This window comes from Gigantopelta aegis, chromosome 11 (assembly GCF_016097555.1).
Source record: "Gigantopelta aegis isolate Gae_Host chromosome 11, Gae_host_genome, whole genome shotgun sequence".
In the NCBI taxonomy this organism is placed as follows: domain Eukaryota; kingdom Metazoa; phylum Mollusca; class Gastropoda; order Neomphalida; family Peltospiridae; genus Gigantopelta; species Gigantopelta aegis.
The window spans coordinates 31,829,784-31,844,898 of NC_054709.1; the positions used below are offsets into that span (position 1 = coordinate 31,829,784).

Consider the following 15,115-nt stretch of genomic DNA (forward strand, 5'->3'; position numbering starts at 1 on the left):
GAAAACACATACCACGGCATTTGGCCAGTTGTGGTGCACTGGTTGGAACAAGACAAAACCCATCCAGTTGAATGGACAGGATAGCAAATACCACAGCCTTTGATATACTAGTCGTGGTGCATCGGCTAATATGTCTGTGGGATGGTGCATATAAAAGATCCCTTGCTACTAATGAAAAAATATAGCGGGTTTCCTCTCTATGACTGTCAAAAATGGCCATATTTTGACATCCAATAGCCGATGATTAATAAATCAACGTGCTCTAGTGGTGTCGTTAAACAAAACATTTGATAATGTATCGTCTAGAACGAGAAATAGCCCAATGGTCCACCGATGGGGATCGATCTTAGACCGATCGTGCACCAGGCGAGCACTTTACCACTGGGCTACGTACTGTCTCGGGCGTGTGATAGACATTAAAAAACGTAGTAAAAATGTGATGAGGTGTTGTTTAAAGGGACATTCCTGAGTTTGCTGCAATTTTTAAGATGTTATCGACTAACAGAGACTTTTTAAAGATTGTAATTACATATCAAATATATTGTTCTGCATGAAATATTAGTGGCTGTATATTAAACGTGTTTCTGATCGTTCTAATATTTGTACTAGGTTAAATTTCATTTTATTTCCTAAGATTTTATTTTTTTCGTACGTACAAAATTATTTGACGACAAAATCCAGTTTGGGCTTCGTACAAATATTAAAACGACCAGAAACACATTGAATATACAGACAGATATTCTAAACTAGAAAATATATTTAATATGTAAGTTTAATCGTAGGAATACTTTATTAGTCGGAAACATCTTACAATGTAGCAAACTCAGGAATGTCCCATTAAGAAAACATTCCTCTCCTTGTCTACGAACAATCACGTCGGAAAAGATATAACGAACAACACACGTGTTAAAAGGTCAGGTCTTGTACCGCAGTAAGTTAATTCGTTCTACACGTATTATCTTACTAAAGGGACTGTCCCCAGTTTTCTGACATTGTAACTTACGTCACTACAAATATACATAACAAAACCTTTTATTGCCTCCCTTAATATTGGTGGAACACGTACACATGAAAAGACACCAACATAAAGACGAAGGTGAAGGTTGACCTATTTGTAGATCAACCAATGTTGACGTAATTTCATCACCGGTGACCAGGGCCAACAACTTTACTCAGAACGAAAGGGTGTGGGGGGGGGGGGGGGGGGGGGGGGTGTTAATATTAATACTAATTTAAAAATGTATGCGAAAGATTAAAAACGTTTATACAAATCATTAGATAAAAATACTGAATTGATGGTTAAATAAAATTTATATGCAGGGAATTTTAAAAGGGTTTATGCAAAAGGCTAAAAATGGACGGAGGAACCGGCGAAAGTCGACACATGCGCCCATGACAGGCATGTGCTACAATAGCTTGTTCTGAATGTGCACGTTAAAACCTATGACCTGACTGATCTAAGGTTTAAACAATATGTTTATAAAAATTAGTATGTAACAAATTAAAATAATGACAACCTAATATGGTTGGTTTAATACGTAATCCGCAATGTGTAATCCGTAACAATAACTTTGTATACAGACCGGTTAAGTAAGATTCCGTTTATGCGTCTCCGTACGTGTGTGCTTATCTATGCATTCTTAATTAAGTATGGGCGGAACGTAGCCCAGTGGTAAAGCGCTCGCCTAATGCGCGGTCAGTCTGAGATCGATCCCCGTCGGTGGGCCCATTGGGCTATTTTTCTTTGCAACCAGTGCACCACGACTGGTATATCAAAGGATGTGGTATGTGCTATCCTGTCTGCGGGATGGTGCATATAAAAGATCCCTAGCTAATAATCGAAACATGTAGCGAGTTTCCTCTCTATGACTGTGTCAAAATTACAATATGCTTGACATTTAGTAACCGATGATTAATAAATAAATGTGCTCTAGTGGTGTCGTTAAACAAAACGATAGTTTATTAATTAGGTGTATACTTACGGAGTACGAATAAATGGGATTTTCTCTTTAAGCTTGTTTGTTTGGTAGAAAAATTACATCATTGTGAAAGATGGAGCATTTTAAGGACAAAAGAAAATGAAATAATTGTATTTCAGACTATAATTGTTATATTTTTAATAGTAATAACAATTGTGGTTTAGTCGTAGATTTACGTTTACGTGCAAAAACTACCTGTAGGCTTACGATGTTCTGTGAAATTGGGCCCAGTCCAATATAATGCTGACAAATAAATCACTTGTTTATTTCGAGTGTGACAACCCGCGTAAAACGTATCGGCAATAGGCTATCAAATGTTTTTTTGAGTCCGTAATTCGATCCATGTTACTCTGGGGTATTGATGTACTGGACAGGTTTCGGCGTGTAATTAATGTCTGTAAATATTAATATACTATAAAGAAGTCCTTGACATACCCGATACAAATCCATAGTGAGAATTTCTTCCAATGACCTTGGTTTTACCACCCCCCGTTATGGGAGTGAGAGGAGGGGGGTGGAGGTGTGGCGGGGAAGAAAGCGAAAAAATGGGGGTGATTTAATATAAGTTTAAACACGTTTTAATAATAATTCTGATATTATTGGAAAGCAAACTATTTAATGTCTATTAATTATGTAATATAGTATGCATATTATATACATGTATGTATGTTTACTATCTCTACTTTTTAAAGACAATGTTTAACGATACCCTAGCACCCCCCCCCCTCAAGAAACCCCCCCAAAAAAAACCCAAACAAACAAACAAAAAAACCAACACAAAAAAAAACCACCCACACACACACACACACACACACAAAAAAAAACAACCCCCCCCTCCCCCGCTAAAAAACACCAAAAACAAAAAAAACCCCATCAGTTAACTGTTATTGGAAAACGAAAATGTGTTTTGAATTTTGGCAGAACATCTTATTATAGTTGGCTGGAAAAGTGTTCATTCCTGCAGGAGATGTTTTAGGGCCCTTGGACTGAAACATGTTTTATTGCTTTTGAAAATCAAATGGATTAGTTTGACAACTTTCTAGGTCTTCACCATAATAAATACATAATCATGACCGTTAATACATTTAAGCAATTTAAACATAAACAGAAATTAATATTATTGAAAGAAAGAAAGAAAAACAATGAAATATTTGTGCGTTCGATAAATCTGACAGGCTTTCTAAAAGGTTAGTGTTCTTTGTTTAACGACACCACTAGAGTCGGTGGGCCCATTGGACTATTTCTTGTTCCAGTCGGTGCACGACTTGGTATATCAAAGGCCGTGGTATGTTTGTTCTACCCTGTCTGTGGGATGGTGCAAATAAAGGATCCCTTGCTACTAATGGAAAATCTAACGAGTTTCTTCTCTGAGACTATATGTTATGTCAAAATTATCAAAAGATTGACATCCAATAGCCCATGTGCTCTAGTGGTGTCGTTAAACAAACCGCAATTTTTAACTCGCTCTGGTGGGAGCCGGTATCCACGATACGAACCCAGTACCTACCAGCTTTAAGAAAGAAAGAAATGTTTTATTTAACGACGCACTCAACATATTTTATTTACGGTTATATGGCGTCAGACATATGGTCAAGGACCACACAGATTTTGAGAGGAAACCCGCTGTCGCCACTACATGGGCTACTCTTCCGATTAGCAGCAAGGGATCTTTTATTTGCGCTTCCCACAGACAGGATAGCACAAACCATGGCCTTTGTTGAACCAGTTATGGATCACTGGTCGGTGCAAGTGGTTTACACCTACCTATTGAGCCTTGCGGAGCACTCACTCAGGGTTTGGAGTCGGTATCTGGATTAAAAATCCCATGCCTCGACTGGGATCCGAACCCAGTACCTACCAGCCTGTAGACCGATGGCCTGCCACGACGCCACCGAGGCCGGTCTACCAGCTTTAAGTCCGATAGCTTAACCACTACACCACCGAACACTTAACGACCATAATAGCGATGGATAAAGCTATAAAATTAATGTTCGCCCTTGTATTTCGAGAGCCGTGACTATTGTGAGTAACAGTACAATTAGTTCGTGTATTGTTGGCCAACACTGTACTTATGTACTACTGTTTGTTCCTATCGACAGCTGTATTTCTCTGTTTATAGACTTCTATTGTGATCTTGTGTACAGAACGCGACACTAAGTAGGTAATGTTGGCACCCAATCTATAATCGCCATCGTTTGATTCGCAATTTAATTAAAGGGACATTCCTGTGTTTGCTGCATTGTAAGATGTTTCCGACTAATAAAATATTTCTATGATTAAACTTACATATTAAATATATTTTCTTGTTTAGCATATCATTGTCTGTATATTCAATGTGTTTCTGGTCGTTTTAATATTTGTAAAAAGCCCAAACTGGTTTTTCTTTTCAAATAATTTCCGTCCGTACGAGAAAACAATATATTAGGAAATAAGATGAAATTTAACCTAGTACAAATATTAGAACGATCAGAAACACGTTTAATATGCAGCCACTAATATTTTATGCAGAAAAATGTAATTACAATCGTTAAAAAGTCTGTGCTAGTCGATAACATCTTGAAAAGTGCAGCAAACTCAGGAATGTCCCTTTAAGGCAACACGCCACAATTTGTCGTGTCGTTACTTGCTGCAGCAGCTTAATATAGTCCGGTTTAGGAAATAGTTCCTCATAAAAACAAAACAAAAATACTACAAAATTCTGATATCCTTTTTGAAATCTTTCTTTGATGATTACACGTAGGTTTACCTCTGTAGTTTTTAAATATAACCCATTGGTTTGAAGTAACTTGTTATATGTAGTACTAACTGATACCAACTGTGCAAGTGTTATGGTGTTACTTGTGTAACAGCAACACGAGGCCGTGGTCGGGCATTAATTGAAAACATTCGTGGTCGATATAAATTATGTTGAATTTTTACACGGTACATGTCAGTTGAGAGCACTCCCTAAAATTAGTAGTCACATGACCCTCTCGACAGCTGTATTTGTCACAGAATATATTCTGACATAGTGTGTGTGTGTGTGTGTGTGTGTGTGTGTGTGTGTGTGTGTGTGTGTGTGTGTGTGTCCAGGACAGCGTGCTTGAACCTTGATTGGATATAAGCAGGGAAATAAGTTAAATGAAAGAAAACTCGGTGATAAAGTGCTCGCTTGATGATGCGGTCGGTCTAGGGTCAATCCCCGTCGGTGAGCCCATTGAGTTATTTCTCGTTCCAGCCAGTGCAACATGACTGGTATATCAACGTCCGTGGGATGGTGCACTTAAAAGATCCTCCAGTCGTATTTACTAAAATCAAAACTAGCACCGGGCAGAGCTCATTAAAATAACTACAGCTGTAATGACATGCATTCATGAATCACTGTCATAACAGTGATGGTATCAGGTGTTCGCGAAAGGTGAGCATATCCTGCCCCAACTTTTAAAAAATGTAAAATGTACAAGAGTTTTACCAAAGAGATGAAAAATCTACATTTTTTTCAACCATATTTATATATACATATACATATACATATACATATACATATACATATACATATACATACATACATACATACATACATATATACATATATATATATATATATATATATATACATATATATATATATATATATATATATAATATATATATATACAACACACACACACACACACACACACACACACACACACACACACACACACACACAACATGTATATAAAAATATGATCAACAGTAGACAAATCTGGTTTCTTATTTGAATATTTACGGGGCGGGACGTAGCCCGGTGGTAAAGCGCTCACTTGATGCGCGGTCGGTTTACACGTTCCAGCGAGTGCACCACGACTGGTATGTCAAAGGCCGTTGTATGTGCTATCCTGTCTGTTGGATGGTGCATATAAAAGATCCCTTGCTACTAATGAAAACATGTAGCGAGTTTTCTCTCTATGACTGTATCAAAATGGCCATATGTTTGACATCCAATAGCCGATGATTAATAAAAGATCAATGTGCTCTAGTGGTGTCGTTAAACAAAACCTTTTAAAAATATTTATGTACGTGTTCTGTTTATCCGCTGTTGCTAGGAATGGTTGTAAAAACATTACTGGTCATATTTTTTTGTTGTTACGTAAGTATTGATATCTATCAATTGTTAAATCGATATAACAAGGAAAGATAATCTTAATTCATGTAGTCAACCCTTACGCTAGCCTTAGCTTCCAACATATTAAATGCTTACTCAGGTATTTTTGTTTCTGAATGGTTAAATCGATTTAACAGCGAGCTTTATGAACGCGACTCCGACAAGCGCTTTGTACGACAGTTACAGTTCATTGTGTGGTTAAGAGCAATTTTCGATTTCTAATTGGAACTATTCTTAACAGCACTAGCCTATTTAAAGTCGTTCGCGTAATTCCTATAGAAAAGTACATGGCTTTATCCGAACTTACTTAAGATAAGTTGTCCGCTTGCGATTAATCGCTCTAGCCTGAACACCGCGCCTGGTATACATATAAAAAGATCCCTTGCTACTAATGGGAACATGTAGCGTGTCCCTTCCGGTCCCGGAATTGGTCACTGGAAGTCAGAGACTAAGTCCGGGGTGGGCGTGTCTGAACTATTGGATATGGGCACGTAAAACCAGTTCCCATTTCCATGTAGCGTGTTTCCTCTCTAAGACTATACGTCGAAATTACCAAATGTTTGACATCCAATAGCCGATCATTATTAAATCAATGTGATCTAGTGGTGTCGTTAAACAAAACAAACGTTTTGCCCACTTGCGAACCTCTTCGGTGGGGCCCATTCTCAACCAATGTCCCACGACTGGCATATCAAAGGCCGTGGTATGTGTTGTCATGTCTATGGGAAAGCGCATCCTTCAACCTTTGTCACTTAGGTTGGTCTAAAACGCGGAATTGGTTTTAAACCAGTGTGCATTTGTGCTGAATATTTGCGTATTTCAAATTGGTTGTTATTCAGCAAAATAACAAGTGCACCATAGACACCGTACAATTAGGTTATTGCAGCTCAGTGGTAAAGTGCTCGCCTGATGCGCAGTCTGTCTAGGATCGATCCCCGTCGGTGGGCCCAATGGCTATTTGTCGTTCCAGCCAGTCCACAGGTATATCAAAGGCCGTGGTGTGTGCTATCCTGTCTGTGGGATTGTGCATATAAAAGATCCCTTGCTATTAAAGGGAAAATGTGGCGGGTTTCCTCTCTAAGACTATATATCAAAACTACCAAATATTTGACATCCAATAGCCGATGATTAATAAATCAATATGCTCTAGAGGTGTCGTTAAACAATACAAACTTTAACTTGATTATGATATCCACTGACTTCAGAGGGCATTCAAAAAGCTTTATAGAGACTACTATGTCTACTATATCTATATCACTGACCAAAATGATAGCTGGTGCTATTCCATATCGTGAACTTGTTCATACCTTTTCATCATTTTGACAACGATAGTATTCACACTTTAGATGACAGACTTCATAGCTGTGTTGGAAGTACTCATGACGGGTGCCACCCACGGGGCAGGACATGCTCATCTTTCAGGAACACCTGATATCATCACTGTTTTGACAGCGATTCTTGAGTGCATTTAATCACAGCTATAGTTATTCCAATGGGTTCTGTCCTGTGCTAGTTTTGATTTAGTAAACTAGTCTGGGAGTGGCAGTCCTCTTTTTGACTGTGCCAGAGAGGTGGATTTTCCAGTAAAGGATCTCATCGTGAGTGGCTGTCCTCCTAGATAGAAATTCCTGGAATGAACCACTATTTTGCCAAACACCCACTCGACTCTGCATTGTGCAGAAATACGACCTTTCTTGTAAATAACGTTGGGTTTTTTTCGTTCTTAATTGTGAAAATTGATCAAAACCATTGTTATATAATCTAGACTGATACATTATAACACTTACCGCCTAATATAGATCAAAGTGACCAATATTCAACGACCACCTACCATAAGCGGCTGCGTCTTAAAGGGACATTCCTGAGTTTGCTGCATTGCAAGATGTTTCCGACTAATAAAATATTTCTACGATTGAACTTAAATATTAAATATATTTTCTTGTTTAGAATATCAGTGTCTGTATATTCAATGTGTTTCTGAGCGTCTTAATATTTGTAAGAAGCCCAAACTGGATTTTGTCTTCAAATAATTTCTTACGTACGAAAACAATATTTTAGGAAATAAAATAAAATTTAACCTAGTACAAATATTAGAACGATCAGAAACACGTTTAATATACAGCCACTAATATTTTATGCAGAAAAATATATTTGATAGGACCTGTGCAATTACAATCGTTAAAAAGTCTGTTAGTCGATAACATCTTAAAACTTGCAGCAAACTCAGGAATGTCCCTTTAATACTGTCATGTGCATGTATATTATGTAAACACACCCAAAAGCAGACAGCATACAATGGATTCTATCATTTAATTTGTTGGACAGCCTTATAGAAAGATTTTTCTTATCAATACCGCGGTGCACAATTTTCTGTCTGTGTGTGCTTTGACATTGTATATGCCGCGCGGGTGCGAGTCAACACGAGCTAGTAGACAGGTAGATAGCATATCGATTTGTTTGGGTAATATTTACCTGCTACCCTATTCATAATGTTTTTCTTTCTGCTTACAGCTTGCCTGTACTACTTTCTCCACGCCGCTGTTGACACAGTGGGCCTACGAGACAGACCCTTGAGCGAATTGCGTCGGAGTCTTTCACTACAGTCATTGATCGGAACGAGAAAACACGGAGGCCGGGTTGTTGGAGTGAAGTAACGCTGAACTGTTGATTCCGTGGCACAGCAGTCACGTCGCACGGAAAATAAAGTTAGTGAAATTTAAGAAAGTCAGCCCTGAAGTGGAAGGAAAAACGAAACGCTAGGGTTAAAAACAAAAGGAGAAACGAGTTTAAAGAGACTTTTTAAAGAGAAAGAGAAGAGGACACTAAGTTTGAAGAGAGCATTTTAAAGAGAAAAGAGACTTTAGAAATGAAAGGTGAGGACATTAAAAAGTAGTCACGAGGTTTGTGTATAGAGAAAGGAAGTTCTTTCAACTCTAAAAATCCATCAGCATTTGTTTTAGATTTGAGATAAGACTACAGAACAGGAAAAAAGTGAATCTAAGCTATCTTTATCCGAAGCGAGAGTTTCGTTGGAGAAAATAAATTATAAACAGAAAATGAATAACCAAACGCCAGTATTAACTTGATACCAAGAACAAATATCTGACGATGAAGGTACTTGAGTGAGGAGTAGCTGTACTGGTGGATTTATATGAAGAAATAGTCCATGTGTGCCCTCCTAAAGGTATTATATGAAGAAATAATTCATGTGTGCCCTCCTAAAGGTATTATATGAATACGTAGTTTACATATCCCGTCGCTGAGGTGCTATTTGAAAACAAAAGTCCCAAGTTAACGTTTGCCCTACTGGTGGTAGTTCCTCGACGTTGACGTTGTGTTTTTGTGTTTATTTATTGTTTCAAAATCGAAGACAAATCTTCGCAGTCTAATAAACACAAATGGCTTTCTTCAAATTTTTTGGAAAGAAAAAGAAAGAGGAGTTGGTCATCACCGGGATCAAGGACCCGGAGATGGAGCAAGAGGAGGAACGCAGGAGACTGAAACACTCACTGTCCGTGTCCAGATCCGGAAGGTTCAAGCAGAAGAAGAAGGAAAGGTCCGGCTTTCTGGACAAACCCGACCTCTTCGACACGGCGAACCACGAGTCATCGTCCGCGTCAGAAGACAGCCCCAGCAGACGCCGTCCTGAGCGAGGGGGGCCTGGCGAGGGTGGAGGAGCAGGGGGCTGTGGGGCTGCTGCGAGTTCGGGAAGATCCACCAACAGTCAGTCCGGACAAGGGAGTCATTCGAGACAGGGCGACAATTCAGGACACGGAGGAGGCTCACAGGGTGGTTCGCAGGGTGGTGGTGCTGGTGGTGGTGGTGGTTCCAGACAAGCTGCTAACCCCGGTTCTGGGAAGTCGGCTGCCACCAGTTCGCAGTTAGGCCAAGGTCAAGGACGATCTCCAAATAATAGTTGTAGAGAACTTAATGGGAGAATCATTCCCGGAGGACTGAGGATGGGACAACAGGGCGTGGCCTCCTGACCACAAATAAACCAGTGATGTAAAAATATTTTTTTAAATAATTTTTATTGTTAAAAGCAAATATATGCAGTGTGTATTGTGTCATTTACGGAGACGTTACTTCGGAAAGCCCAAGGTTGATGTATCCAGAACAGCTATAAATAATCCTAACGCTTGTACAGTATATTTTTGTGTCGCAGCATTCCTGTTAATGTGACCAACAAGAGGAGATACTCTTGTATAAATGAACCTAAACTTAGTTGTAGACCATGATTAAGGGTTGATTCGAAAATGATCATAAGGATGATATTACGCGAATGTTTGTAGTGGAGGTAGTGCATCAATTGGGAAGTTTGATCTGCAGGTGAATATTTAAAAAAAAATTCCCCTATAACAACAAAAATCAACAATGGAGAATTCTGTTTATGTACAATAACCGTTAATCATGGATATATGAATCCACAATTACTTGTATTCCATGATTAAATTACCTTAATGCCTGGCTGTTTTATTTAATGCTGATTCGGTAATGATCGCATGGATAGTAGGTGTGTGTTTGGAGTGAGAGCAGTGACGTAGCGTGGGTCGCCAGCGCCCGGGGCAAGACAAGTATTGCGCCCCCTAACCAGTGGACCGTTGGCACTCGCCGAGTCACTTATAGCAGTCCAGAAGTTTGCGTCCAGGGAAACCGCCCTGCTGGCCCCGCCCGCGCTACGTCACTGGGTGAGAGTAGAGGATCATTCAGATGATCGATACGCAGACTGATACAAGTTAAAACAAATAATACACACAACAAATATCAATGATGGAGCAGGGGCGTAGCGTGATCTGCACCTGGGGTGGGTTCGAATATGAACCAAATGGACCTTTTTCTAATTTGTTTTTGCACCACCAGAAACTCCATATGTATCAAACTGTTTTAGTTAAGGGGGGGGGGGGGTCGTTCGAACCCCCTAGCCTACGCCCCTGTGGAGGATTCTGTTATCAAGTGACATGGATATTAAACAGAAATATTTCTGACTATATCTCTGACGCCCCAGTTTTCATCTCGTTAGTCTTGCTTTGATTATATTCCTGAAACTAATACATTTGCAGAAGGTGTCTGTCCAGTTGTAATTGTGATGCTCTGCATCATGTTCACGTGCATTGGAATTGTGTTGCTACTGCTTTTGTTGTACGTGACGCTTGTAGTAAAGTACGCCATAATGTTATTCTACTCCAAATGGTGCTTTGTTAACATAATTGATATCCACGAATGGATTGCATTCAACAACGTGAAACACTCATTAGCATGGTTGCTGGTATTAGCTGTGAACAAACAAAGAAATATTTCAACAAGCATCATCATTAATGCCAAAACCAACGTCCTGATCATCACCACCACCATCAACAATTACACACAAAAACCATGTAATAAGCTGTGATTAATGAAACATGACGTCACAACCATTGCACAATGACGTCATTCCGGGGTACTGTCTGGCATAAACATTGTTATTCAAGAAAATCTTTGGACATTTTGTGAGGTTATTTTTCTACCAGGTTATTTAATCCAGCTTGCATAATTGTTTTCTTTATTTCTGCTGATCTTTTAGCTTTCATTCTTACAATTTGTATTGTACTATTGATGAGGTTTTTGTTTTATTAATTTGTGTTTGTTACCAGAGTTACCCTACTCCATCAAATAGTGGTATATGATTTCTGTGGTAGCATCTGGTGTTTAATATAAATAGGCGCCATTCCTCAGCACCCAGTAATGTGGAATAGGTGCCATACCCTAGAACCCAGTGATGAGGGTACAAATCCGAGTGAAAGGTTTCTTCCTACAAAACGTGATTCTAAAAAACAATTACGAAGAATTCCTTAATTATATATCGTGTGGTACATTGATTTTATTACACAAATAATGAAGCTGATAGTAATGACTTTATGCTGCTGCTGGTGGTGATGATAATGACGATGATGATCTTGATGACGATAATAATATCTGATAATAATTTTAAATTTTAATTAAAACAACTATCCTGAGTTTTTAGTTTTATTTTAGTGATACATTTTTATATAAAATAAATCTTTCTTTTTAAAACTTATTTGGCGCTATATATCTTTAACTCCATTGACATTTTTTTTTTTTTTTTTTTTTTTGTACTTTCATACCATAAATACAATATTTAATATTGATAATTAACCAATTTATAAAGTTAGTTTTTTCATTATTATTCATACCGAACATAATAAAATCATGGCTGAAACGAATATCAATTCCGGTAACGACTAGTATTAGATATTAAAGGCGCAGGTCCTAGTTTTAACGTGTGAAAATGGTCAGTAAGTTTAGTTATACGGTTATAACAGAGAAAAGCTGACGTTTGTGGTGTTTAAACCTGAAAATATCGTCTAAAAATAGACTAGAGCCTGTTTCGATAACCATTACTTCTCAGACGAAAGAGAGCGTTTTTGCAATTATAAAAAATGCATTTTGGGTTATTACAAAAACCTAGATGACCAGAACCACTTCAGGTGTACGAAAATTAATATTCTAAATAATAAAATGTAAGTACATCTAATTTAAATGATCAAAAAACGGGTTTAATAGTGAGAAATACGTCGTAGTGTTTAAAAACTAGGGTCTGTCCCTTTAATAGTGAGAAATACGTCGTAGTGTTTAAAAACTAGGGTCTGTGCCTTTAAATATATGTTCTTGTTTAGAATATCAGTGTCTGTGTACTCAATGTGTTTCTGATCCTTCTAATATTTGTAAGTAACCCACACTGGATTTCGTATCCCAATAATTTCGTATGTACGAACAAATATATGTTAGGAAATAAAATTAAGTTTGACCTAGTGCAAACACTAGGACGATCAGAAACACGTTTATTATACAGCCACTAATATTTTATTTAAAGAAAGATTAATATGTAATTACAGTCGTTAAAAAATCTGTTTGTAGACAATCATGTTACAAAACTAAAAGTTATAAATATTTCATCTTGATATAATAATAATAACAATAATAATAATAATAATAATAATAATAATAATAATAACTAATAATAGTAACAATAACATTATTATTATTATTATTATTATTATTATTATTATTATTATTATTAATTATTATTATTATTATTATTATTAAATACTAATAATATCAATGGTGGTGGTGATGATAACGGTTTTCTTGATCTCAGTTTTCGAATAATAATAATAATAATAATAATCATAATTATGAATGATGGTGGTGATGGTAACGATTATGATGATCTCAATTTTCGATTATTATTATGGTTATTATTATTATCATCATCGTCGTCGTCGTCGTCGTCGTCGTCACCACCATCATCACCACCGCATAACCTATATTGTAAATGACGTCACATCAGCACAGCGTTATGGGACATTGTCTCAACTGAATGTTGTATATATGTTATTTGTAAATAGTTGTACAGGCACCAGTATTTGATTCTTATTTGTATTCAGAGGCAGACTCGTCTACCATTTATACACTAGCTTGTGGGCTTTTAAAAGATTTTAAACAAAATCTTCATAAATGCATTAAAGGTGTACTCTCAAAGTTGCTATGTCACATTTCGCTATTGTTATAAACATTTATGATACACAACCACACTTTAATCGATACCATATATATATATATATATATATATATATATATATATATATATATATATATATATTACACACACACACATACACACATACATACATACAATACATACATACATACATACATACATACATACATACATATACATATAATATTTGCATATTTATAGCAGAGGCATATTAATACAGTTCCGTTACCAATTTACGGTGACAAAGGTGTGAAAGTGTAAACTTATAATATCTTCAAAACCGATCTAATCTAGCGACCAAATTTAACGAGTAGAATTTTCTTTATTAATTATATTAATTAGAGATGCGCATCAAAATTTTAAAGGCCCACTATTTAATTTTTGGATGTAAATTTCAAAATTATCCCCACAATTTTGTTCTGTCCCGGAGCAAGTCACTGGCTATCCAGAGACGGGCCTCGAGACGGACATGCTCGAAACTCTAGTGGTATATGAGCATGTTAAAATTATTCGCACTCGCACTCAAAACCTTTTGAATAAAAGTAGCGGGGGTGACGCTCTCAAAAGTGTCGGCTAACTCCGCCAGGTGGCGAAATTCAAGATTACCTCAAAATTATTAAAGCACGTGTTTTCCAGCATCCGTTTGTGGTAGGAAGATAATTTTGATGTCCAGATACATGTTTTCAGTGTCAAAGAATGTAATTGTTATTACAGTGATTTGGTCACGGTACTGTATTAGTTTGCATCTGCTATTAACTCCAGAAAGACAATAAAAATGGTAATGCAATGGTATGAGTAAATGCTGGTTTACTTAAACAAAGTAGGTTTTAAAAAATTCGTTGTGAATACATTAAAATACCCGCCAGTTTCTTGTCAATAAAGACATACAATTACGTGTGTTGGTTCTTTTACGTTTGTCGGGGTATGAACACAAAATCTCCCGAAAACATTAAAAGTCAATATTTTATTTTGAATAAAAAATGGCGCGGGAGTGGGGGTTGGTGGGGACGTCTTAACAATAACGCTCAATAAGACCGAGTGCCAATATAAAGTGACGTCATCATATATGTCGTTCCCTGACAACGATATGTTTACGTTCATAGAGAAGTGGGATGACGTTGAAATGCAATTTATAATTCATTTAAAGGCTTTTGTAGGAGATATCGCTGGCACTATAATTTGCTATATTCTCGTAGGAGATATCGCTGGCACTATAATTTGCTATATTCTCGTAGGAGATATCGCTGGCACTATAATTTGCTATATTCTCGTAGGAGATATCGCTGGCACTATAATTTGCTATATTCTCGTAGGAGATGCCACTTCTTATAAACTTCTTTGGTCACATTTTAATCACTGCATTCTAATTAAAACGACAATAATGATAATGGGTGATAAAAAGAATACCCCTCGTGCCTTGTGATATCATAATTTATCAGCACACGTTGATAA

At 37.2% G+C, this 15,115-nt stretch overlaps 1 protein-coding gene across 5 annotated transcripts in view; it reads left to right on the forward strand.

Annotated features, from left to right (window-relative positions):
- Window positions 1-12,235, forward strand: part of LOC121385184 (keratin, type I cytoskeletal 9-like) — a 27,431-nt gene extending 15,196 nt beyond the window's left edge. For 4 of the 5 annotated variants that reach the window (XM_041515751.1, XM_041515748.1, XM_041515747.1 and 1 more), the window contains one exon: window positions 8,617-12,235. In XM_041515751.1, the coding sequence (XP_041371685.1) occupies window positions 9,504-10,091 (588 nt within the window). In that variant the 5' untranslated portion in view covers window positions 8,617-9,503 and the 3' untranslated portion in view covers window positions 10,092-12,235. Of the gene's footprint in view, window positions 1-5,354; window positions 5,377-8,616 lie in introns of those variants that run through there. The other variant, XM_041515750.1, reaches the window with a different exon arrangement.
- The last annotated feature ends 2,880 nt before the right edge of the window (window positions 12,236-15,115 follow it).